The sequence below is a fragment of the Thermobia domestica genome, chromosome 14, assembly GCF_964235325.1.
Source record: "Thermobia domestica chromosome 14, izTheDome1.hap1.1, whole genome shotgun sequence".
NCBI lineage: Eukaryota > Metazoa > Arthropoda > Insecta > Zygentoma > Lepismatidae > Thermobia > Thermobia domestica.
In genome coordinates, this window is record NC_137467.1 from 6899019 (window position 1) to 6926898 (window position 27880).

The 27880-nt window shown below is 36.1% G+C and overlaps 1 protein-coding gene across 3 annotated transcripts in view; it reads right to left on the minus strand.

Moving 5' to 3' along the window:
• Positions 1-27880, minus strand: part of ArgRS (arginine--tRNA ligase-like protein) — a 51186-nt gene that overhangs the window by 12574 nt on the left and 10732 nt on the right. For 2 of the 3 annotated variants that reach the window (XM_081737660.1, XM_081737661.1), the window contains exons 4-8: positions 24047-24315; positions 19813-19996; positions 16299-16428; positions 14525-14629; positions 10450-10628 (exon numbers count right to left, since the gene is read on the minus strand). In XM_081737660.1, coding sequence (XP_081593786.1) covers positions 10450-10628; positions 14525-14629; positions 16299-16428; positions 19813-19996; positions 24047-24315 — 867 coding nt within the window. Of the gene's footprint in view, positions 1-789; positions 6667-10449; positions 10629-14524; positions 14630-16298; positions 16429-19812; positions 19997-24046; positions 24316-27880 lie in introns of those variants that run through there. The other variant, XR_014128202.1, reaches the window with a different exon arrangement.

Below are 27880 nucleotides of genomic sequence, written 5' to 3' on the forward strand. Positions count from 1 at the left end.
CGTACTTGTTCATAAATTTTATAGCTATTTTTAATTTTTGATAACCTGCTATACAATACTTTTGGCAACTCGTTTTGCAGATCTTGTTTCTATTGTCTGACACGGCTTTCCACTCTTCCCTATCTTGAGCAAGACTTTTCAATTCTACCGCTATATGTAACCCATCGTAATTTTTGCGTTTTTAAGCGTAGAATTAAATTTAGACAATTTTACGTAGTTATGGGAACTCTGTTGAAAAGTCAAATCCCACACTAAGCACTTTATGAGTCTTTTTCTAAACTTTTTATTCCAAGGTCCCACAAAGTAGTATTTTCTTTCCCCTAAAGGGTTCTTCCGACATTTCTATGCTTGCTTTTATTTTACGTTCACACGTCATATTGTGTCTAAGAATACTACCCAGGTACCGAAAATTAGTCACCTGTCCCTATATCTCACCTCCTACTTTATAACGTTTACTCCATAGGATGGTGATCCAGATAGAGCAAACATTATATTATATAGTCGTAAATAGGACGTTTGCTCGAGCGTTGACGATGAAACAAGTTATCCGAAGAAAGCTCCTTTCAACGTCAACTACACATAAGCAAAAATTCTACGTACAACTTTTAGAGACACAAAAATTCAGCATCGTAATTTTGGAAAATTAACAAATTACACAAATAAATAAAAAGTAAATTTTGCACCATGTACTCAATAGACAGCCATGAGGCGTAGGAGATGACATGCACAATCGCAGAAAACACTCGTCAATCGATTTGAAAATTTTAATAATAGGTTAATAATACTTACAAATCCGATGTGGGATATCGGTTACAATACTGAATTTATATGGATTGTATGTAAATAACTAAATAGGCGAAGATACTTGGAAGTTACATTTTTATACTTTATTTCTGTGCAGCGTTATGCTAGAAGCTGTCCTTTTAGTTGCTTTCGCGCGCCGAATAGTTTTTTCTCCCGCTAAATCTCTTCAGCTCTCGCTGTTCGCGTGGGTTTCACGCGTTAAATGACGTAAGAGCAGACAGAGCTGTGATTGGCTGAAAAAGTGTTGATCAAGGTCACAACGCCCACATGCATCTTCGGAGTGAGAGAACACACACACATACACATCGTCTGCTAGGATGCGCTAGTCCTTTTAAATTAAAAAGAGAATTAAACTGCTTGAACTGCACATTGCCAAAATAATGAATAAATGAGTTTATGACAAATGGCACCCGAACAGTTGATAGGTAAAGTTCTGATGAGATACGTTTATCCTAAGAACCCTGGCAACACTTATAGTTTGTGTCTGCGTATGACGAGGACACACTGTAAGTTGTTGAAGCACTCTTCACTTGGGCCATAGTTCACATTAACGCTTGGTTAACACTGCACTCACTAAAATAAAATGTTTATTCAGTCCACAAATATGTAATATATCAATGAATGCATAAAAATATTTATTATAGTCTTATTAGTCCAAATGTAAGTTCACGCAATACTTAAAGAAATTGGATATTTAACACATACCATAAAATATTGCAAATAATATGAATAAAATGAGAAAACACTTCAAACAATGAATTAATTTCGACCTTTAAAACACTTTCACTTTTGCAATTAATTGAACAAAACAAAAAGAAAGAATGAGTATAGATATATATATATATATATATATATATATTTTTAGTTCGAATAACAACACTTCACAGTTTAGTTATAGCACACTGTTTATACTTTTACTATCTGCACACGTCACACTGTCCATGTTGTCCACTATTCACAATCTACACCATGCTCCAGAACAATGTCCAGTCCATAGGCCAGCCTCTTCGTTCATTCTCTTCCATTGAATGAACACTCGGCAATTAAATCTTCTGCTCCTATCCTCTTCCCATTGGATAGGGCTAGGTCCATCGGTGGAAGTTCTAGAAGGTCTCTGCATGCTATAGTCCCCTATACAGGACTATTTTTCAAAATTCGGCGCCAATATGAAGATGCATGGAATACTGTAACTTATTGCGTATAAACTTATTTAACGTATAAATTGCATCTTTCTTCCCTTTTTTATTTTATTTTATTTTATTTTATTTATTTTTTTTTTTTTGACTTAAAATATGCGGCATTTGCCACTGCTGCATTCATGTTACGTGGAAGTGAATAGGATGTGTGTTCTTCTTATTGTTTAGACCTACGTGTGTTCTTCCTTGTGTTGTATTCTTCGTGTATGGATATCAAGTGTATGTTTCTACGTGTTACATGTAATTACTATAATAAGGTTAAAATAACATAATTATGGTTAAAAGGAAGTTGACTTGGGATGGGTTAACAAAAGAAATGTAAGTATTTCTTCTTTCATTCATTTTTTTTTTTTCAAATCACTTCACGAGTACAAACTACGACAAACACGTCCCAATCCTCAACGCCTTCGTGCAACTTCATCAAATAAGTACATGGTACACGATAAATTAATATTGAAATATACCTATATAGGACATGATGCTGAATAAAATATATATATATATTATGATAAGCCTATAGATATAACCTTAATGATGACTGTTACATGATTACTATAATGAAGAGAGAAATAAACCAATATAAACTCGAATGATGGAGAATTATATTGAGGCGAAGTCAGATGTCTACAGATGCCAACCTGTATCCATCTTAAGGATGGTCTGACGACTAAATGAAGAAGAGCCAACCCACAAAAACCATATAAACCTACCCACTATAAATACGACCACGAAGACACACAGAGATGTGGTTACAAACAAGTTATACTAAGGAAACCCCATAGAATTTTATAGAAGACAAAAAGAAAACGATGCACATGAAATTCATGGCGAAATGTGGTCGTAGGTCTTAAGGTAAAACTTCAATGTTGTTCCAATAACAACAAAAGGAATACTCTAATAAACGTGTATATTACTCTAATATCTCCTGACATATCTCTAAATTCAAATTGACTTCTTCGAAGTTCTAATGGTAATACTTCTGTAATAAACTCAACAACTTTCGCTCATCTAAATAACCATGTCGTACATACCACAAAATATTTTCGTCGACAAAACTAGAATGTACTCTCACTTCTTGATCTTTATTATTGATGCTACACAATTGATCTTCTTTACTTTCCTCTTCTTCTTCGTTCATGTAATCTCCGTTGGCTTCTTTTTCGGCTCTCTCTAAAATGTCACTGAACTGCTCTTCATCCACATGCTTCTTCAGAATTTCTAGCCACTTTTTCCTAGTAGCTGGTGTTGGTCTCCACAGCTTCATTCTAGAAACATTCTGAAATCCTATATATCTGCCACTTTGCGGATCTAATACTTCAAACACATTTTCACCAACTTGTTTCCACAGTAAATAAGGTCCACGGTACACTTCACACAGTTTGGCTATACGTTTGTCTACCAAGCTACTAATATTATACTGACGTAAGAAAACTAAGTCACCTTCACACAAAGTTCTTCGAGCTCTCTGATGAACGTTCAACTTTTCGTTTCGTTGCTGAATGATTTTCTTTCGCCGTAAATCAGCCATTATTAATTTTCCATTCCAATCTATACCTTCTTGCTCATCGACTGTTTCGTTGTTTTTCACAATTCCAAAATGTGACAATGTAAATTCTTCTGGCTTGATGTTAAGATGTAATTCTGCAGGCGCTATTCCCAAACTGGCACTAATAGTATAGTTCAACAACAAACAAGCTTGCACAATATATTCTGGCCATGAGGAATGAGAATCGCGACACAACACACGCAAAATTCTCTCTAAATCAGCATGGAATCTTTCGATAACATTTCCTTGTGCGTGATAAGGCGTAGTATAATGTATTTTGATGTTATATGCTTCCATAGCTTGTACGAATTCCTTGCCAATAAACTGTGGTCCATTATCTACTAAGATGTTCATAAAAATACCAAGATGAAGCATGTATGACTCAGTAAGACATTTTGCGACACTTGCACTTGTCGCACGACGAAGTGGATATGCTACTAAATAACGTGAGTATACATCACACACTGTTAACAGGTAAATTTCACCGTGTTTACCTCGAGGTAGAGGACCAACTAAATCTGCTGAGACCAAATAACGTATGTTTTTCGATGGCACTGATTGCATTAAACATTTCACTAGGTGATGGTCTACCTTCGTCCTCATGCAGACCTCACAATCAAGAATGTACGATTTAATGTCACTACGCATGGTTTTCCAATAAAACATACGGGAAATGATATTAAACACTTTCATAAATCCAAAGTGACCGTAATGATCATGGTAGCCAATTAAAATATTTTTCACTAAACATGGAGGTACACACAATTTTAATCTGTCTGGGAAGTGAAAATCTCTCACCATCAAAATACCATTTTCCAATGTGTAATTTTGTTTCCAATTTCGAGCACTACTACGAAAAGAATTATTCTTTGCACTGCTTTCACTTTCACTTATATTACCTTGTAAGTAACTAATAATAGGACGGTACTCGTCACATTCCCATTGTAATTTCGCAATTGTAGACGGATCTAAATCAAACACTTCTGATTGAACAGCCTGTATAGGATTCACATTCACCATTAGATCTTCCTGTGTTGGTAACATACGAGATAAACAATCACTTAGTGTGTTAGTCTTGCCTTTGATGAATTCTATTTCATAATCGTAAGATTGAAGTTCAAGAGACCACCTCATCAGTCTTGCATTCCAATTACGCATACGTTTTAACTGCACTAAGCTTTTATGATCTGTTCGTATGTATATTTTCGCTCCTTTGAGCCAAACATGCCACTTACGAATACACCACACAAATGCAAGACACTCAAGCTCAATTATGGCATAGTTCTGTTCGTGTTTATTAAGAGTACGGCTTGCATATTCTAATACACACTTCTCACCGTCAATAATTTGATAACACACACAAGCCAACCCGAGTTTGCTTGCATCACTTTCGAGATAAAACGGCTTATCGAACTGTGGATGGTGTAACTTCACATCTTTCACTAATTCAGCCTTTAATAATTCAAATGCCTTTTGATGTTGTTCTTCCCACTTCCATTTCTTTTCCTTCCCTAAAAGTTCATAAAGGGGTTTAGCGATAACAGCATGACCTTTAATTGTTCGCGAATGCCACTGCACAGCACCAAGAAATGAGCGTAACATTTTTAAATTTTTGGGCACTGGTAACTTCTCGATTGCTTCAGCTGATTTCGGATCCTTTCGTATACCTTCTGCAGATACGTAATAGCCTAAATAGTTAATTTCACTTACACCAAAAATGCACTTCGACAAATTTAGTGTCATGTTCGCATCACTTAACAAACTAAGTACTTCATCTAACTGCTGTAAGAATTCCGGTACGCTTGTACAACCAAGAGCTACATAGTCCATATACCTGACTAATTTCTCTTGTAGCGGTAAAGGGAACACTTTATTCAAGCACAATTGTAGTACAGACGATCCATTTTTCACACCGAACACCATGCGTGTGTATTCGTATAACGTTCCTTCAAACAAGAAGGCTAAGTATGGCATAGAATCTTCGGTAATTCCACATTGTTGATACGAACTAGTAAAATCAAGAGTACCTAGCACACGTTTTCCACAAAATTTAGCAAAGAGGTCGAACAACTTTTCTACACGTAGAGCTGGATTCTTAATGTGCACATTCAATGCTCTACAATCTGTTACTATTCTCAACGCTCCACTCTTTTTCAATACTACGTGCAACGGTAATAGATGACATGAAGAACTAGGTCTAATTACACCCCACTTTAACAATTTTCGGATCTCTTCACGCACTCCTTCCTTATATTTGTGCGGGATATCGTAAGGACGAGCAACAATAGGTTCATCTGTATCCACTTCTAATCGATACTGAAATTTGTTACACAGGCCAGGAAAACGGGCGAACACTTTCCTATGTTTCATTAACAACTGAAATAATTCCTCTTTCTCGTTTTCACTAAACAGCGTAGCGCGTGTAACTGCATCCCTTATTTCATCTACTGTGAAATATAGATCCGGTGGGAAGTCCTCCACTAAGTCACTAGCTTCAATTTTCTCTAAAGGCTCGGCGCACCCACTGCGGAACACATTCACAGTTCTCGCATAAAAATCATTAAGGTCCCTTATCTCGGACAACACAACAATAGGGGCTACCTTGCACTTAATTTCACTTACATTAGCTACAATGACATTTTCACTATTTCTCTGTATTAAAGGCACTTCACCACTAATTCCTTGAAATTCAACACGCAAGTTACTTCGCTTAAAATCAATGACACTGTTTAATTTCTCAAGAAGGTTTGCACCGAGTATTACGTCTTCGTGCAGTTCTGGTAACACAAGAAACTCAACTGGCACTTCCACATTTTCAATTCGTACCGGTAAGATAACCCTTCCTTTCACGTTCTTTTTCTTTCTTCCTAGAAAATCGCACAAAACGATATGCTCTCCTTTTTGCAAATGCACATTTGCTACACACTTTGTTACTTCTCGAAAAATATTATACCGTAATAGGCACAATTCTGATCCACTATCTAATAGACAAATTTTGGGTTGATCGTTTAACAAAACTTTTACTCTCATTGTATTATGACCTAGTTCACATTTGATTACTTCTTCTTCATTATCATTACTTATATCATCTTCCGCTTGTAAATCTTCTTCGTTGCACATATGTGGAAAAGTAATCCTGTTTACACTACTGAAATCCCTCCCCTTTTCAGCGATCAAGTGGGAGGGCGCTACAAGTTTAAAGGCACAGAACTTTGCGGGTAAAAACCACTTTGTTGGTATGGATATTGCCGTTGCTGATTGTTACCGTTATTTACACTAGGACCTCTATTAAATGTTGGAAACCAATTATTATTTTGATTCGGACTACCTTGAGAAGTCGACGCACTACTTTGATTTTCGTTTGCCCTTGCACCTTGCGTTTCATTTCGATTTTCATTTGCACTCGTGTTTTGTCGGCCATTACCTTGCGACTGATTACCACCGTTCGAATTATTATTATTTCTGTTAAAATTACCTCGCCGCCCACGTCTATGAAATTTCCTTTTCCATCCCTGTTTGAAATTCGGACGTGCACTATTATCACTACTCACTTCACTACCGTGTTCTACTTTTACATTATTCACGCTAACACCGGCACCACCTTGCTGTTTTTGTTTATTACGCTGATTGTCGTACATATTAGTAATTCCTGACAATCCTTCGATGGACTGCACACTCGCAAGGAACTGATTTATGTTATCAGGCATAGAACCCATCATAGCTAATTGGTACCGCTTGGGCAGGAGAGTGATGATGTGTGACAACGTAATGGTTGGATTTTCATACTCTTCCAAAGCTTGAATTTGACTAAAGCGCTCTGTTACAAAATCAACAACACTACTATAACGTTTTGGGTCAAACGGAATAGAACGCAAGTTACGCAGACGTGTGGCTTTCACTAAAGGACTCTCAAATGCATTCTGAAACTCTATCACAAATTCTTGAAAAGTTTGACACTTCTTACCGTGTAAATCGTACCACTTAAGTGCACTGTCTTTAAGAATCAAGGGCATGATCGTCAAATATTCACTTTGAGGCACTCCGGCGAACGACATTTCTCTACCGAAATTTTCTAAAAATGCACTTGCACTTTCCTTCATCATATCACCTGAAAATGTAGAGAGTTGCTTAATGTCTGCTAATCGCAATGAACAACGCCTTGCATTCGCTTCACTATTTCTTGCACGCTTAATACGCGGACTTTCTCTTTCGGTTTTGATTCTTGACACGGTTCTTCTTATTACGTCACTTTCCACCTCTGTATCGGACGCCGTTTGAGACTCACTGCTCGATTTTCTCTCGCGCTTCACACTGTGCACGGAACCTGTGTTTCTTTGTGACATATTACTTCCAGTATCATGGTGCTCGTTTGCTAATTCTATACGCTGCACACGCTCTGATAATCGCTCTACATCTTGCTTGGTTTGTTCACTTAACTCACTGGCGCGAAGACATGTTTCAAAACACTGCTGGTTAAATTTACTCTGTTCGTGGCACACTTGAATACACTCTTGCACTGCTATACCGTATTCACTTTGTTTGGTCTCGCACTTCTGAACTCTACTTTCACGGTACTTGTCGAGACTTTCGACCAAACGCAACCTTTTCTCATAATCATCCACTTTATTGCAACATTCACTTAATTGACGTTGTTGGTCGTTTACTTGGCGCGTATTTTCTTCAACTGTGCCCCGTATATCATGCACTGCATCGGCTAATTCACGTACACTTCTACGTATGTCTTCACTCGTATTAAAACACTTTAATTCCACTGCTTCAATTCGTTCTATCAATTCCTGCCGCATTGCACTAATACACGCATTCAAATTTTTAATTTCACTCTGCATGGTAACATTCACATTATTAATTTCACCTGACAAATCATCTTTCATTTTCTGTTGGTTTACATTTATTGCCTCAACACTTTCACTCACACGTTTTTGATTATCACTCAATTCGTTTTGGCTTTCATTCAACTTATTCTGATTTTCTTTAATTTCATTAATTGATGCACTCAGTTCCCTCTGCATTGCAAGGAGAACTGTTCTAAGATCACCCTCAGCCATGATGTTGCAAATATAACAAACTCGCTAACACAAATAATTGACTAATTTCTGCAAAAATCTAAGAATGCAAATAATAAAAATATTCTAATTTAGACTGGATTTAGGCTTCAATATAGAAGGATGAATGCACTGGACAAGGATACAATGACACGAATTTCATGTACTATTAACTCTCTGAGATGGCGGCAAAATTACGCAGCAAGTTTTGGACATCAAGAATACCTAGGCCTATGCTCATAAACACAAAAACTAAACATTTATACAAAAAGAAAGGTTTCTGCTTCGACACATTTATCCCGGCACCATTTTATAACGTTTACTCCATAGGATGGTGATCCAGATAGAGCAAACATTATATTATATAGTCGTAAATAGGACGTTTGCTCGAGCGTTGACGATGAAACAAGTTATCCGAAGAAAGCTCCTTTCAACGTCAACTACACATAAGCAAAAATTCTACGTACAACTTTTAGAGACACAAAAATTCAGCATCGTAATTTTGGAAAATTAACAAATTACACAAATAAATAAAAAGTAAATTTTGCACCATGTACTCAATAGACAGCCATGAGGCGTAGGAGATAACATGCACAATCGCAGAAAACACTCGTCAATCGATTTGAAAATTTTAATAATAGGTTAATAATACTTACAAATCCGATGTGGGATATCGGTTACAATACTGAATTTATATGGATTGTATGTAAATAACTAAATAGGCGAAGATACTTGGAAGTTACATTTTTATACTTTATTTCTGTGCAGCGTTATGCTAGAAGCTGTCCTTTTAGTTGCTTTCGCGCGCCGAATAGTTTTTTCTCCCGCTAAATCTCTTCAGCTCTCGCTGTTCGCGTGGGTTTCACGCGTTAAATGACGTAAGAGCAGAGAGAGCTGTGATTGGCTGAAAAAGTGTTGATCAAGGTCACAACGCCCACATGCATCTTCGGAGTGAGAGAACACACAAACATACACATCGTCTGCTAGGATGCGCTAGTCCTTTTAAATTAAAAAGAGAATTAAACTGCTTGAACTGCACATTGCCAAAATAATGAATAAATGAGTTTATGACAACTTGTATATTTGACAACGACATTTTCGTTCCAATCACCATGACTTTTGTCTTTCTAACATTTATTTTCATTCCATATTCTTCACAGTACTTCCTTAGGTTTTCTAACATCTTATTGGTTTTCTCTTCAGATTCTGCAACAAGCGCCACATCATCTGCAAACCGTATACATCTAATCATTCTACTTCCTATCGAAATATAGTCTTCACTTTGCAGGCTCTTTTCCACTATCTCTTCTAGATAGATATTAAATAATGTAGGCGAGAGACAGGATCCCTGTCGAACTCCTTCCAATTGCACTCTCCTCTGTCATTTCCTCCCCTATTCTAACATTTACTTGTTGGTTGATAGATAAGTTTCTTATCAGTCTTCGATCTTTTCAAAAAATCTTTGAGTTTTACGTTCCACGATTATGCCGGTTAGGCTAAAGACACGGTGATGATGAGTAATGAATGAAATTGTGAAATTAAGAAAATGGGAGGAAATGGGAGAACCCCGAGGAAACCCACGCACACGGTGTTTGTCCACCACAAAGTTCACTTGGCGGGGACTGGGATCGAACCCGGACCCCAAGCACCAGAGGTAAACGCTCTACCACTGAGCCACCGCGGCCCCTTCGATCTTTTCAGTCCAACCCAACTTTTTTAGAACTGACATCCTAACAATGAACATAAATATATCCTAATAAAGGCTGATCTGATATTATTTTATAAACAACCTTCGTATACTGAAGATGTTACTTTTTTCCCCCTTCTACTGCAAACATACCTGTCCAGCATCCGTGACATAAATTATCCAATCACATTTCTCCTCTTCAATTCTTTGCCTTATGGTTGCCATATCAGAGGTATCGTACGTAAAGCCACCGTCTGACTTCACTATTGTCAGAGGAATTTCACATCCTTCAGCAAACATCACCTTTCTGCCCTCGTCCACTTGCAAAAAGCCTGCAAAAACAATGTCCTACTTTTGAAATATTGAATTTCCAAAGTTTCTTCTTTCTCTCTATGCTACTTAAGTCAGTTTTCTGAGTAAAATTATGAAACAAATACATGTTTATAAACTTTGAGATAATTGAAACCCTAGATTGTTTTGTTACAAGAGAACTATAACAAGAAAATTATAATAAGCGTTTTATGAATATTTCGCCCGAAGAATTATCCTAACATTAAGTACCCTTTGGGTTCTTCACAAATGTATTATGCCTTATTCTACAGTTCGTAGGGAGATATTTATTCACAAAATATTAAAAGTTTACGTATCTTCTTTTATATAATAAGATCTTTACCACTATCGATCGAAATTTAAAAAATAAAAAAAAAATAAAAATCTGTAAACTACCGCTTTCGGCTCCTTCAAGATAAGCTAAATGTTGCAGTGTACAATTGTTAGTCAGGGGGTCTACTAAAATTCCAAAATAAAATTTCGTGACCTTTTCTTTACCAAACCATAAAATTTTGTAGCACTCTCAAGGGTGAATTTAGGTGTGAATCAAGCCGAATTTTCATGTATGCGATAGAAGCATGCTTTACTTGCGATTTGCTAGCGTCTAAAGCCGACTATATAGACATTTTTGGCAGTGAATTTTGACGTTTTATAGAACAAAGTTTTTCAGTCAGTATGTATAGATAACAAAAAAATCGTGACTCAAAAGCTAAATTTCGTGACTTTTTCATGACTTTCATGACCGTTTTCTAATTTCGTGACTTTTTCGTGACCGCTAGACACCCTATGAGTGAAATATTTCTTTGAAACGTGAACGCCTGAGGCATTAAAAAAAAATATCCCATCAATATACTATTTTTTTTTCCAAGGAAAATGGCTTTTCAATACTTTCTCTCTGTTCCTTGATCCAAGATCTGTGCCTATTATCTTCTTCTACAAGCACAAAACTGAAATCAGTGAATGAAGATGTGAGTTGAAAATATGTTCTTCATCTAATCAAAATGATCTATAGGTGCGAATTCTACACAGAGTGAAAAAGTGACTGACTGGACCGTGACTCGAACCCAGGACCTTCCGTACACCGTGCCGATGCATTAACCACTACGCAACCCAGTCCGTAGAATTCGTTATAATTCGCACCTATAAAGGACCTGGCGTGTAAAATAAAAAAATGGTTATTTTCACCTTTCATTAGTGTATATGAAATCACAACCGTCATAAGGTGCTTGATATATGGACACAGGATTGTCCAATCACAGCAGAGGTCTGTGGTACAACCCACGTGGTCTGTGATGAGAGCACCGACCTCGAGAGTGAGTGGCTGTTCAGGGAAACGAACTGGGTTGCGTAATGGTTAACGCATCAGCACGGTGCACTCGGTGTATGCCATACGTTTGGGGTTCGAGTCTCGGTCTTTTTCACTCTTTGCGTTAGGATTCGCGCCTATAGAGGATTTGGTATGTAATATATATATATATATATATATATATATATATATATATATATATATATATATATATATATATAAATCGGTTGCTTCCCTTTTTCGTTAGTATATAATTAAAATGACTTACGCTATATTGGAAAGCAGTTAATGAAATATTTAAGAACTACAAACAAAACTCTTACAGAACTTTTTTCGAGGAAGTACTAAAAAAAAAAAAAAAAATTAAAAAAAAAAATAAAAAAAACCCGCTGCAGTAGGCATGATTTCCTAACGGGGGCATCCGTGTGATGTAAGACTACAAATTTTATTTCAGTTTCACAATGGAGGAACTATTTTTAACCAATATAACTTTCAACTCATCTAAGCATTCAGAATTAAATTTAAACACTGGAAATCAAGTACGTGTTGTGATGGATAGTGGTGTTGTGAGGGCAAGTTAGTTTTATTAATATCCTGTTACATCATGTATAAATACTACCCAGAGTGCGATCTTATTACATCATCTTCCGAAATCAAGATCAGATAAGCCTTTCGATTTCTTAGCACAAATTCAAAAAGTTGAAGCAACACAATGTGGTGATTGTGAAATAGGAAGTTTAATTATGCTATTCTCACGTCTTTTAAGTACCAATTTAGGAAATATAGCTGATTTAAAAATTGAGCAATTACAGATATCATCCTTGCTTGATAAGACTACTTGCAGTGTTGTTGAGATCAGCGGGTTAGTATAATGATCAGCATCCAAAACAGTAATGTGTCTTTGGAATAGGACACTATATTAAAATGGTAGGTTTATATGTTTGTCTCCAATCGTTTCAACAATGAGATCTCGAAAACCACAAGTGCTAGAAACATGCCGTTTTCACTGGTCGATTCCAAATTTTGTGGAGATTGTCCAGTTCTCATTCAAATTTTCAAAAACCGTGTCGTTATTGTTCTATTCAACATTTTATGGGCCGTTTTGAGCACATAAGATTAACATTGTTGCAAGCCGAAACTAGGGTGTTAGGCAATTAGTAGAGAAGTTACGTATTGCGGGTTGACGGACATTGCAGGCGCTTTGTTTAAATCTGAATGGCAAAATCTATTGTATGCTGGCAACTTCAAAGACCTCAAGAGACACAATGAGGCGTACTCAGACGGATATGGATTTATTTATTAGAAAAAAATATTTCCATTTGATATCGTGTTATTTCTACAAATTTGCTACAAACTCACTCCAACATCTATACATAGCAATTCACTTAATTTATGAGTCTCCTATCCTTTACTTGTGTGAGTAAGGAGACATGCACAGTTCGAAGGAGATTCATGGTCATAACAGAACGATGCGCTGAATAGACAGCGCAGGTTCAGCTGGTATGAAATAAATTTACTTCCTTCTCTACGAATCTAAAGAGTTCAAACTTTTTTTTTTTTTTAATTTTCAAATGTTCAATGATTTGAGAGTATATTGCACTTAATTTGAGATAAGACGTTACACCTTTTCAGGACCAACGGCTCAAGGGCTCAAAAAGGCCACCAAGTTTAAACCTCCGTAGCTCGGATCCTAATTAACCTAGAGATGATATAGGTGTCTATCTTTTTAGGAAGCATGAAACTTCCCAACGGTGTGCATCCAATCAGGGGTCCCGCAGCGGAAGGATGGAGGGGGGGATGAAATCTGAGTTTTACGTCCAACGGTTATGCCGGTTAGGCTAAAGAAGACAGCGATGATGAGAAATGAATGAAATGGTGGAATGAAGAAAGTGGGAGGAAACAGAAGAACATCGAGGAAACCCACTCACACAGTGTTTGTTCACCATAAAGTTTACTTGGTAGGATCAGGGTTTGAACCCGAGACCCCATGCATCAGAGGTAAACGCTCTACCACTGAGCCACCGCGATAGGAGGAAAAAGTTGCATGTTTTTAGTTCCCTCTCAGCATTTGGGAGGGACTCTACCCCTAAAGGAGCTACAAGCAAAAAAAGGAGTATGAATCAAGATAAATGGAACATAGCAACTAGTGATGTCTGGCATATATGTGAGACCTTTTTTTCTTAACAGTGTTGCCATAGTCCCACAAAATGTATTTTTTGCCACTTCTTCTTCTTTAACGGCTTTGGCACGGAGGGCACAAAAGTTAGCTCGTTGGAATTTGTGTTCCATAACCTTTACAACGAGGCATCGTTCATGTCCCTGTGACAATTATAAGGGGTACTAGGGCCGTCAAAGTAAAGGTCTACGATTTTCTTGAAATCCCTGTCGATCCTGAAAAGGTTAAAGCTTAGGCTTCGTAAAATTTAGCTTCTTAAGGAGACTAGGTTACCAAAAACCAAACTGAACTCTTTCACGTAATCCCTGTGCCACTGATAGTTGTTTCTGTAGTGCAAAGAGGTGTTTAGGGGAGTTCTATCTTATTATAAACATAACGGCTATTTTGTCAGTACATAAAAACGACATAAATCTCACCTTTAGCTTCAAGCTCAGGCACCAACTTTTCCATTCTCTTTTGATAGAAGCTTTCTCCTCTTTCCTCCACACGAATATCCAATCTGTCGTACACTTTCTGGAATTCTGAAAGATTACAAGTAAGAAAACATAATAAAAACTTAAAATGACAGTCCAATAAATTACTTTACCTTATTAAAGCGACAAAACAGTTCTCCCGAGTCAAGACAGCTTTCAAAGGACACCGCCATGGGACCGTAGTAGAGGTCAAAGCGGCTTTGACACGCTGCTTGAAGGACATTTCGAAAGAAAGAAAAAAAATCCAGAGTTCCTTCCAAGCATGAGTATCTTTAGAATATTGCTTGATGTTGAAATCGGTCAACTAGTACGAAATATCAATAACCAAAAAAGATGAACTTTTTCCACGATAACACTTTTACTATTTTCAAACTTAATAACTTCTCCCATATACATATAACTTTTTCATGTTGTTTCTTTCTATTTCAGATTAATAAAATGTATTACAGAAATGTGAATTACAAAAGGATGCTACATTTAAATGGAACGAAGGCGAAAATAAGTTAAAAAAAAACTGTTAAAAAAGTTGTAATAACTTAGGCAATTATACCAGCACAAAATCTTGACGCTAATTCCTTTTTGATTTCTTTACAGTTTTTTTCTTACTTTTCTGTGTTTTGCTTTAATTTGCCATAAGTTTTCAACATTCATGAGTGCCTCGGATGTAAACGTGGAGGGGAATTGTTTCTTGTGATAGGAGTAATTAAATATACTAGTAGTCTGAACGGATATTATTTGAAATGAACTGAAATCTTTAAAGTTTTACGTCCCACGATTATGCCGGCTAGGCTAAAGGAGACTGTAATGATGAGAAATGAATGAAATGGTGGAATGAATAAAGTGGAAGAATCCCGAGAAAACCCACGCACATGGTGTTTGTCCACCACAAAGCTCACTTGGCGCGAACTGGGATCGAACCAGGAACCCCACTCACCAGAGATAAGCGCTCTACCACTGAGCCACCGTGCCTTCGACTTGAAATAATATCCAGGGCCACGGTGGCTGAGTGGTAGAGCGCTTATCTCTGGTGAGTGGGGTTCCTGGTTCGATCCCAGTTCGCGCCAAGTGAGCTTTGTGGTGGACAAACACCATGTGCGAGGGTTTTCTCGGGATCCCCCCGTTTCCTCCCACATTCCCACTCCACTGATTCTTCCATCATCATTGATTTGCCTTGATCATCCATCTCACTTAGCTAAAAGGGACGTTACACTGAAATATTTCACTTTATTATTTGAAGGAAAAAGCACTTTAAAGCAAGTTTTCGCAGAACTGAAACAAATTAGTTGAGAGAAAAATTACATTACATTAATTTTAGTTTTTCATGCTTTTATGATACACACTTATATAATTATCCCCCCTCTCCCCCCCCCAAAAAGTGATTATTTATTTTGTAGTAATCATTTCGATGTCTTGCATATCTTCTGACATCTTCATGTGGACCACCTATGCCTAAATTTTATACATTTCTTCTTGTAATTTCTTCACCAAATTAATCAAGCAACTCAGTTAGAAGCTTTAACGTATTGTAGACCCGGATGAACGAATCAGAAGATTACCAAGACGTCGAAATAACTGCCATATAATAAAACTCCCAATACGCAAAAGTTATGTTACCGTAATTTTCTCATTATTTACATTACACAAATTCTGTTCGATGAAATGGCTTATGTAAAATATTATTCAATTATTCATGTAAATTTGAAAGCAATTTACGTACCTCGTCTCGAGACGTCACAAATTAAATTCCACGCCCTGATATAATCTGGTTCATTGCTTTGAAGTCGCACTACACATGAATATGCCCTCTTCTTAAATTCCTCGTCTTCATCGAATCTTTTCTTCGATTCCTGTGAAAAGAATTATCTTTATTATAAACCATCATCTTCATTAATGCTATGCTCTCACTGCCACCTGACTTTATTATTTCCCTGATCCTTTAAGCAATATTGTATCCTCTACTACGCTCTGTAGCGTAACAAAAGAAAATACTTAGAATACTCTGTATTTGTACTTTAGAATTAAAAAAAGAAAAATACAGTCAACGAAACAGCTCACTCATTTTTAAACTGTACAAGAAAAAGATTTCACGTCCACCAAAAAATCCGGTCATTCGCACAAGACTAGAGCTAACTTATGCTTAAAATTCTTTCTACGAGTGTATAGCTTGGTATCATCCGAGAAAGATATGAGAAACAAAATAGAAATTCCATTTCAATTGAGTGAAGGGCAACTAGGGATATTCTAGACCAGTGGTGAACAATTTATAAGCGCAGAGTGGATCAAAACAATATACAGGGTTCTCACTCTCTTTCCCCAAAAATTTTCCAGGACTTCGACATAGGAAGGTATAACAGGATTGCAACTGTAGATTCAAAACTCACAACAGTGAAATGAAAAGTACAGTAGCTTATGCAGTGAATATTAATCCAAGTACAGTATTAATACACAACATAAAGCATAGCGTAATGTGTTGCTTTTTTTCGGTGGCCTCCCAACTTCCTTTATAGCCACCCGATCCACCTACACCCCTCACACGTATTTTCATTCTTTCTATATGACATTTTAATTGTGCACCGAACAAATTTACAAACAGCAAATATCTATTTTTCGTACATGGTATCTTCATTGCGTGACAGTGTCACATATAATTAGGGAAAAAAAAAGATCATATTACAAGATTTTCAACTGAATATGGAGTTAAGTGATTTTCTCATCTATAGACATAATCTCTTTCTTCTTTAGTGAACCTGTTCTACGGATAGAATTTGACTTTGTCATTAAAGTAAAGCAAGATTTCTGCTCTCTCCAAAACTTCACTTGTTTCCATCAATTTCCTTTTCTTTCCTTGTAGCTGCTGTACATTTTCACTTGTCTCTTTCCTCTCGCTCTGCACTTGATTTTCTCTACAACAGTCCTTATTTTCTCCAGCTCTGCCATATAGCACTGCCTTGCATGGAAGACATGATGTAGCATTTCTTTCGTGATGTTGACAAATTATTATTCAGCACAAAAACAGGAAAAACAAACAAAAATAGCAATCAATTAAAATCTTCATTATAAATACGAAAAATCTGACATTCAGTATTTCTGTAAATTTAAAGGACGGAAAAGCATTTTCAAGAACATTTCCAGGAGAAAATAAATTTAAGAAAATTTCCAGCTCTTCCAGGATTTCCAGGACGAGTGGGAACTCTGAAAATACGAACCTTACCTCTGGCCTATTTTGCTTGTCCTTCCTCTTAGGCGAACGTAGTACAATTTTTCTCTTGAAAAAAATGAAATTTTGAGTTTTACGTCCCACGGTTATGCCGGTTAGGCTAAAGGAGACGGTGATAATGAGTAATGAATGAAATAGTGGAATGAAGAAAGTGGGAGGAAACGGGAGAACCCCGAGAAAACCCACGCACACGGTGTTAATTTTTCTCTTGAATTTTTGTTCTATTTTGCATATCTTGCTTTTTGTTTCATGCATCTCAACAACTTATAGTCTGCGCTACGTCCCGTTTCAACACCGATGCTATCTGAACCTACAGCTTAAGGTAGAATTCAAACCACCGTAACCCGTTTAAATCTCAACGCACTCCTAACGGGAATAGAACCGGCACACCACGCACCTCACCAGATTCACCTATTACATACTTTTTTTTTAAACATTCGCATCAGATTTGGTACACAAAGTGTTAAGCAGAAAACCAATTAGTTACAAATGAATATATAATGTTCATGTTTACACATTTAGATGTACTACTGTCTTGAGCCTTCACAAAAAATTAAATGAATACACACTGCACATAAAATGAGTTAAAAGATAACATTTTTCAATGGTCGGCTAGTTAGCCCTATCACCCAACACCTACACTCAGATGATGGGACTAACATTTTTCAATGGCCTGGTTCGTCTTGAACCTGTATTTTCCCATAAGACATTCGTTACTTGTTTCTCTGTCAGTTGGCCACCTGTCTATCTTGGAAGTTGGCCACATTGAAGGAATGCTTGCCCTATGATGTTAATGATGAATTTACCTGCGTATCTTGGCCACGCAAAATACAGTTCTGTTATTTTTCTTAACTCTTTCGTATTCCCATATGAGAGCCAAATGTTCTGTATTTGTTACTAGAGACAAAGAAGCATAGATTCCCATGATTTGTTCTTGAAGGTCAATGGCCAGAACACTACCCTGACAAAGGGATGGTGAAAGAAGATGCGAATAAGAAAAAGCACGTACAGGAATTCAGGAAATGGGTGTACGTATTTGTTTACCCTGTTTGTTTTGGTAAAACAATTAGCTATATCTGCTCCTTTCATCAGTAGGGAGCTTTAGTAATTCCGGAAAATTCTCAAGATTAAAGCTAACCATCTCAATTGTCAACTATTGGCACTTGATGGCTTATTGAAAGGTAGCGGAGGTTTTGAGATATGAATTCCCTTGAGATTTTCTCAAAATATCTTTTGCTCCAGGGGAAACAACACTTGTAGCGCATTAACAAGAGGTAGTTCACTACAACATTAGAATGTACATGTGTCGAAAAGAATAGAAAAATACGTCTAAAATGAACCAACATGAATAAATTTATTATAAATAACTGATTCGCTATTTTTCGAAAGGTATCTACAGAAAATATTTGTCAATGTGGAAAAAAATCGTAATCTATAATTTTGCTTTTCTTGTTTTCAATCTAAATAACTCAGTGTGTTCCAATATCAATTTCAATAAACTGCGTATATATATGTTTCTATTTTATGGTTGTTTGTGTTATTGTGTTTTCAATCCAAATAATTCAGTATACCAGACTAGTATTTAGGAAGAGAAAGGAACATATATTAAACATACTGTAGTACTTTTTTCTACTACTGTATATTGTCATGATTATATACATTATTTAAAAGTAGCTCTCGTGCTACTCCTTAAATTTTACAATCAAGCAATACTAGAAATCCTATTCTGAAAATACACCAATCACACTTATTTTCTATAAGTTGGCCACCTGTCTAAGTTGGTCACTTTTCACTGGAACTGTGGCCAACATAGACAGGTTTCACTATATATACATAAACATTTCGTGCAATGCGGGTAAGTGTGTTGTTTATCTCCTAAAAGATGTGCCAGACATACCCCTTACTGACCATTTAATACCCTCAAGATCAAAACAAAACAATTTTACAACTGAATATCTGTTAAGTTAAATATATTTTTGTTGTATATGATAATTAACAGGACTCTCTTACTTACTTTGTAAAACATTTGTAAGTCTCCGATTGGAGGAGACTCACGAACAAAATTCGGATATTTATCCTGTAAATGTGCTATCAGCATTCCAAACTGTGTCCCCCAATCGCCTACATGATTTATTCGCAATACATCATGGCCTAAATACTCCAATAGTCGGCTAATACTCTCACCAATAATAGTAGACCTGCGGATTAACAAAGAACCATTATTAGCAAAATCAAATGAAGATAGCTCTCATTTCAAAGTCAATAACAGAAATCTGCTGTTACGACTGCCTGACACAGTCGTACATAAAAATGGCAAGAAATGGATGCTGTGAAGGATAGCTGATTTCTGACAAGAAATGGATGGTAAAAGGTAGCTGCCTTTATGTGGTTAATCAGTCAAGTAGCGTCTGGGCAATTATATCGTTAAACTCATTCTTACATAATGGCCATCTAAACTAAGCATTTGACTGTGTATCTACTTACAGAAGCTGTGCTTTCATGTTTGTACTTTCATTCAATATTTGTTTTTTCTCTGGGAACATCTTCAGAACCATTATATCTCCTATTTATTTTTAAAGAACAATTAATACAGAAAAATGAAATGAAATCTTTGAGTTTTACGTCCCACGATTATGCCGGCTAGGCTAAAGGAGACGTTGATGAGTAATGAATGCAATGGTGGAATGAAGGAAAGTGGGAGGAAACGGGAGAACCCCGAGAAAACCCACGAACACGGTGTTTGTCCAGCACAAAGTTCACTTGGCGGGGGCTGGGATCGAACCCGGGACCCCAAGCACCAGAGGTGAACGCTCTACCACTGAGCCACCGGGCCCCACAATTAATACAGAGTATTTAATAGACTTAACTTCGATTTTTGATTACTTTCATGAATATCCCTGTATTTACAGTCAATCCGCTATTTTTGTGGAAAACTGTTGATAAAATTCCACGTAAACATTATTTTTTTTTATAGCTTTTGTATGAAAATATCAAATAATACTTTCCACAAAATGGATACTGTTAAATATCAAGAAATCAACATTAACAGACCAAAATTATATCTATGAAGAAACTGAATGTCGACTGAAAGCAGGCCATTCATGTTTCAGTTCAAAATCTTTTGTTGTCCCGAATTCTGTCGAGGAATTTGAAGCTTAAAATATATAAAACGATAATCATGTCTGTTGTGCTGTATGGTTGCAAAACATGGTCGCTTGTATTTGAGAATAAAATCCTGAGACGAATATTCACACCCAAAAGAATGGGAATGGGGAATGGCAGAAACTTCATAGCAAACAAATGCACAATTTATACTGTTTATCAAACATTGTAGGGTAATCAAGACCGGGAGAATCAGGAGGGCAGGTCATGTAGCAAGAATGGAAGAAAGTGGAGACGTTTTTAAAGTTTTAACAGGAAGTTTAATCGGAAAACGACCATTAAAAAGACCTACACGCAGATGGGAGTACAACGGTATGTTGTATGTTGTTGTATATTTCATTATTATGTTGTACTATTATCTATCTGTACTGGTCTTAGGAATAAGATCAGAGGTGCAATAACGGAGCAGATTTTGTAAAGGAAGAAAAAGGAAATTGTAATTTATTAATTATTATTCTTTTTCCTTAGTTACGGTATTGAATTAAATAAATAGAAAAGTTGATGGGTAGAAGATTAGGAAGTCATCAGAATAATTGATGTTAAAGGAATTAAAAGTTTGTATCCTGAATACTAATCGAAGGTAAAAATAAATAATATTTACGTTCTAATGTTCTTTTACATATATTGTGGCTCAAGTAATACTTATTAAGAACCACGGGAAAGGAACGAAATTATAGAATTTTGTTCCAGGAGGACAATTTTATGATGGATTTCGCAGAAATAGGAATACAAAGTAGTAACTGGATCCAACTGGCTAAGAACAGAAATCAATGGAGTGCTTTTGTGAACGCGGCATTGGATCTCTGGGTTCTATAGGCATAGAGTTAGAAAAATATATTTTAATCGTCCTCCAGCATATATTTTAATTCCGATGGTAGCCCAACGCCCTCCTTTTTATTTTTTTTTTTTTTATACAGTGTGAGCATACTTTCTTACTGGAAATAATTATTACAAATAAAATTCCCTGCATTTGCAATACAATAAAAACGCAAACAATAATTATACACTGACGCAATATCTCAGCATTCTGAATACACTCATAAATATCAAAAAGTAAGCATGTATTAAGAAAAGGAGGAAACAACCGATTTAAACTTGTCTTTACACACCAGATCCTCTGTTGATGCGAATTCAGTAACACACGATGAATGAGAAAGTGAATGACTAGATCGGAACTCGAACCTGGGATCTCCGGCATACAATTCCGATGCGTTAGCCAATACGCCACCCAATCTGCTGCCCACAACAGCCACACACTCCCTCACTCCTGAAGTCAGTGCTGTCTATTCAGATCATATGGCTTGTACCACAGTCTACTCTCTTTCCAGCCTTAGAACAAAGTAGATGTAAACAAAGCGAAATGTATTACTTCGCGGTTCACACGTGTTTCGGTAGCGAGAAACGTGAACAGCAAGATCGTCTGCTAGCTTACTATCGTCGCATAATTTCCAAAGTGTAAGGCTACGGTTGGTTGGTAAGTAATTAACGCACTAACACTGACTACTGCTGTGTTGGAAATATGTATTATATAAACGAGATTGCCTCTGTTCCTGTTGTCCTCTTTTATGTTGTATAACATGAAACGAAGATGGATTATTGTCACTCATCGTCGTCATGAAACTCTGCATTCTACAATTTCAAATGAACAGGTTCGTCGCGCGAATGCATACGCATACGCAGTACATATTATATGTCCAAGTAAAGGTTAGGTTGAAATAAAGCTACATCTGTTGTTGAATATTATATATATTGCGTTTATCATCACAAAAGACAGAATAATTTCAGTTATCTTTATTAGAAATTATTATTTTATTGTGCTGCCAAAATGTCTTGAGCCGTGGCAAAAATGCGAACTAAAGCTCACACCCTCACACACCCACGCGTTGAGCCAATAAGGGTTCAGCTGTTGCTAAGCGAGAGAAAGCGAGTGGAATTCCTTCAGCCGATAGCAGCGCTTGCAACGGAAGACTAGGGATCAAGTCAATGTGGTATATCTTTAGTAGGGATTATATTGCGGTAGGATACTAGTGTAGCGAGACCAACAACCAATCACTGGTCATCGACTCACTGGTAGTCAGGTGGGTTTGTTTACATCCACTTTTTTCTAAGGCTGGAAAGAGATTAGCTGATGTGTTTGGACAATCTAGAGCCCATATATTGAGTACACTTTTTGACTATTGTAATTTCATATATTACTGAAAGAATTAATGGCGGAGATCCCGGGTTCGAGTCCCGCTCCCAGTAAACATATAATATGACTTATCTCTTTGATCATCTACGACCAACAAATGTATCTTATTTTCTTCTTCTATAGCACCTATTTTTTTAAATTAAATTTTTGTTCTTTCAAACCTCAAAGTTTTAATACCTTTCAGTGCTTTTCAAATTCTTTATTTGTAAGGATAATTATCTTTTGACACCCTTCGTATCATAACCTTTTTGAATCTGCATTAATTCTTCGAGTTATTCCTTATATCTTCTGCGAGTAGCTGTATGATTGTTAACATCGTTTAACCAATAGAAACACACTACTTTCGTGGAATCTGATTGCATTTCCCTGTCTCTTCTCTGATATATATATATATATATATATATATATATATATATATATATATATATATATATATATAGGATTCCTACTGGTCAGGGACAGCTCAGGGAAATTTTATAAAGTTTGTTTTCTAACATTAATTGTATCCCAATTTCAGTTTAGCCAACTATTATCATGGACGTTGTTCAGATTTTTATGAAAGGTAAGTGGAATGTACGTATGAGCAATTGATTACTGTTTGTCTCTATAGAATAAATGTTCTCATATATAAATATTAACTGTTACTTACTCCTTATTTGTATGTCAGTGACATCCGACACCTATAATGAAAGTCAGGGAATTTCCTGCCAAAGGTCAGGGAAGTCAGGGAAACAGATTTCTCCAGATCAGTTGGAACCCTGATACAGCAATTTCCCTGACTTTAACGGTTAGTGTGAACTCTGATACATTTAGTTTTAATTTCAAAATACACTTGATTTCTGTAAGTCAGTCATTTTTGAACGAAATAAACGATAGCCCAGACTTTTCACTGTACCTGAGATGTCCAACATGCATTTCTTTAGCAATATTTGGCGACGAAAAGTCCACAACAACGCGTTTTCTGCTATGTATACGAGGGGGTTTCACTCCTTCTCTGATCATCGTGGCCAACTGTTCAGCTCCAAACGCTCTGCTTAGTGTGATGTTAATGAAACCTGGACCAGCCACTTCTATTTTGTCCACCACTTTGTTCTCCGGCAGGCACTGGATTATCTTATTGGCGATATCTCGTGGCGATGATTTAATCCCTTGGCCTTTGAGTATCTGAAAATTATACAGAACATAATAAATATTGTTATGGCGTCTGGTCAAAGTATAATATCTCCAAAATCGGTTTATTTCAGGTATAGACATCTGTATGTAACTCGAACTCCCTTTACAGTTTGGTATGTCCAGATATATCAAAATGGATTTTAGAAGCGTATTCGAATTTGTGTTTACTAAGTAAAATGATTCAGCTTGTTAATACATAAAACTTAGTTCTAAAAAAATGAAAATTAGAGTTAACACGTTTTGATTACACACCACATTAGTAACTTTACGTTAACACGATTTCGTTTCATTGTCATTTTTGCATAGTACTAGCAGTGCAGAGGGGGAACTGGTACAGCATATCACCTCTGGTGAAAAAGTGTCAGATTTGATTTCCCACTATTCGCATCTGTACGGGGGTAATTCCATAACCATCTCAGATTTTAATGGAATTTGGTACATAGATGCCCTATAGACAGACTAACAAAAATACCAAATTTCAACTTTATATATCAACGGATACTGAAGATAGGCTACGTAAGTTAAAAAAAAAAAAAAAATCTCCAAAATAGCATGTTCAATGAATTTTGAAATTGGAATTGCCGCTCTCCTAACTGAGCTAGAGGGTTGGTTGAGGTATCATTTTACATCATTTTTCATCCTCTTTCCTGTGGTATGCAACATCATATAGACTACCACAGAATTTGTTTTTCAAAATAAACATTTTACTTCAAAATTTTCTACAAAGTACATATTTTAAAATTTTGAAATTAACTCCATGAATAGATAGTATTGTTGTAAAGCACCTGGCAAAGGATGAATTTGGAATGATGATGGGTTCATTGGTTAAAAAAAGAAAAAAATCAAGAATACTCTGTACGTACGGTAATAACACAAGAATGCTAAGTTTTACACTTCTGAGAAAATAAAATAAAACTATATACTTACTTGATGAAAGAGTAGAGAAGAGTCAATAGTAAAACTTTTCTCTAAGTAGTAGGATATGTTTATCATTTGAAGTTTAAAAAAAGCCACATTTGTGCGACATACATCACTTTCAAGGAGAAAGTAATTTCTTCCAATGAGATTTACAGGATTCACTTTTATCAAAACGTCCTCTACTAACATCCACAGAACATCAGCATTTTTTGGAGATGGCCCAGGTGAATGAAGAAGTTATTTTTACTTTATCAAGTTCTCCGTTTTTCTGTAAACAGGGCTCATAGTGGTCTGGTCTCTTGTAAATAGTTGAAAAGTGACCAAAATCTCATCACGTCCCTTTTTTCCTTTGTCATTTTCTCCATCTCTCTCTCTGTTGGTTTGTTTCATCTTTTCTTCTTCTTTTTGATTTTCCTCCTTTTTTAGGTTTTCTAAGTATGTTTTGTAGTTACGGTAAGCAGACTTAGCAGATGTAAGAAGCTTCTAAGTAAGTGGAACCAGTTCTGGCCTATTTCCGAATTTCTTCATCCCAGACATTATATTTAACTTAGCATTGAGAGTTCTCAAAGCCGTGAAATATTCAAATTCAACACCTACTCTTGAGAAGAACATACAAGAAGCATAACACAAGACAAACATGATGAACCCCACAAACACACACACACACACACAACGTTGAGCGGAGCGTTAACTATTGCGAGAGAAAACTAAAAGACTGTTATGATAGAAGAAAGAATAGACACAGAAGGGTTTTCAACCCCACCTTGAGAGCATAAGCATCCACCAACCATCCACTGTGCTTTAGAAAGAATAAAAGCTGAAGTGAGAATAAAGCTGACTGTTTCACATGTGGCAGCAAATACTGAAGCTTTCAGAAGAGTAATGAGTAACAAATTTCTGCCTTTTCCATTTATTTTTTTAATATTTTTCGTAGAAAACTGTCAATGCAAAACATAAGTCACACGAAAAAAATCACTTTACTTCCCAAAAAAGGAACTTTTAGTGACAAATTTGAATAAAAGTAAACTTTTAGTGACCAACTTGAAAAAAAGTAACTTTTAGTGAGTCGCTATGAGCCCTGTGTAAAACATACCCGAGCCACCAATTTCCTAGACAGCGGTGACATAGCTTGATATGTCTTCTCATTGAAGTTTATTTGGAGATTTCGACACTTCCTTTTCCCAACCCTATAAACCCTATCAAATTTTAAAACAATTTGAATTCATACTGAATTTACCCCCCCCCCCTCCCTAAAAAGCTGTGGATGGCCCGAAATAAATCCCTGATAACCAGTGCGTTAAAATGGCGTTTATACAAACAATAAATGCTCGAATTTTAAAATTAAAAAGTCCAATTGATAAGCTACAGATGTAATCGAAAAAGCTTGCCTACTTTTTATCAATATATTTAAGCAAAATTAAAAATATTGATATAACTATGAAACAGAGATTCAGGCAAGCAGATAGATAAAATAGAATTTGTTTCGTTCGCAGGGGCGGCTTCAGGATTTTAATTTTGAGTAGGCCAATGTTTTTTTTTTATTTTTTTTTAAATATAAATGTATAGGAGTGCAGTAAATATATATTTACGTATTATCTTTTAGACTTTCATATTTTTCAAAATTTTTCGGTGGGCCCTGGCCTACCTGCTAAAGCGATTTCAGTTTGTTTGGTTTGTTTAGGCTTAACGTCCTTATGTTGAGAGCGAGGTTATGAAGGATTGGACATATTACTTGAAGTGGCATCTGAACCGCTACTGGGTTTCAGTTGGGAGAAATTTTGCGGGCCCATCGGGACCCCTTAACTACAAGGCGAAAATTAGGTTCAAGTAACGCCCCCCTCAGATGATTAGAGATATGTGAAAAGTTCACTATGAAATTCACACGATTTGTGGCATTTTTTGTTTAAACCAAATTTTTATTTAAGAAATACTGGTTTAAACCAGCCAACTCTGCTGTTGTATCAGTGTTATATATATTCTTTTTACAAACCACGTTTATTTACAGTAACATTTTTAATTGTGAAACTTGTATTAATATTATTTTATTAACTTTTATAAAACTGGAGTTCAAATGTATCATCACTTTTAACTTGGCTGTAAGGTTTATTATTATTATTATTATTATTATTATTATTATTATTATTATTATTATTATTATTATTATAAAGTATGAGCTAATAAGCATTGCCAAAAGATTACAAGTCCGTATGATATATTGCAGACCATTACTCTACTCTTCAAATTTACTCCCACAAGTAAATATATTTTTTTCCAGCTAGGTACAGGGTATTAATGAAAACTCTAGTGTTAGTTTTGAATTTTTATAACAATGAACCCATTACGATTTCAAATTCATACTTTGCCAGGTGCTTTACACAATACTATCTATTCATGGAATTAATTTCAAAATTTTAAAATATGTACGTTTTGAAAAATTTGATTCTGATTTTGAAAGAACAAGTCTGTATCAGCCTATATGATAATGTACACCACAGGAAGGGGCATGAAAAATGCTGTAAAATGACACCTCAACCAGCTCTCTAGCTCAATTAGGAGAGCTGCAATTCTAATTTCAAAATACATTGAACACAGTATTTTGGGCATTTTTTTTTTAAACATTTTACAGCCTTATCTACAA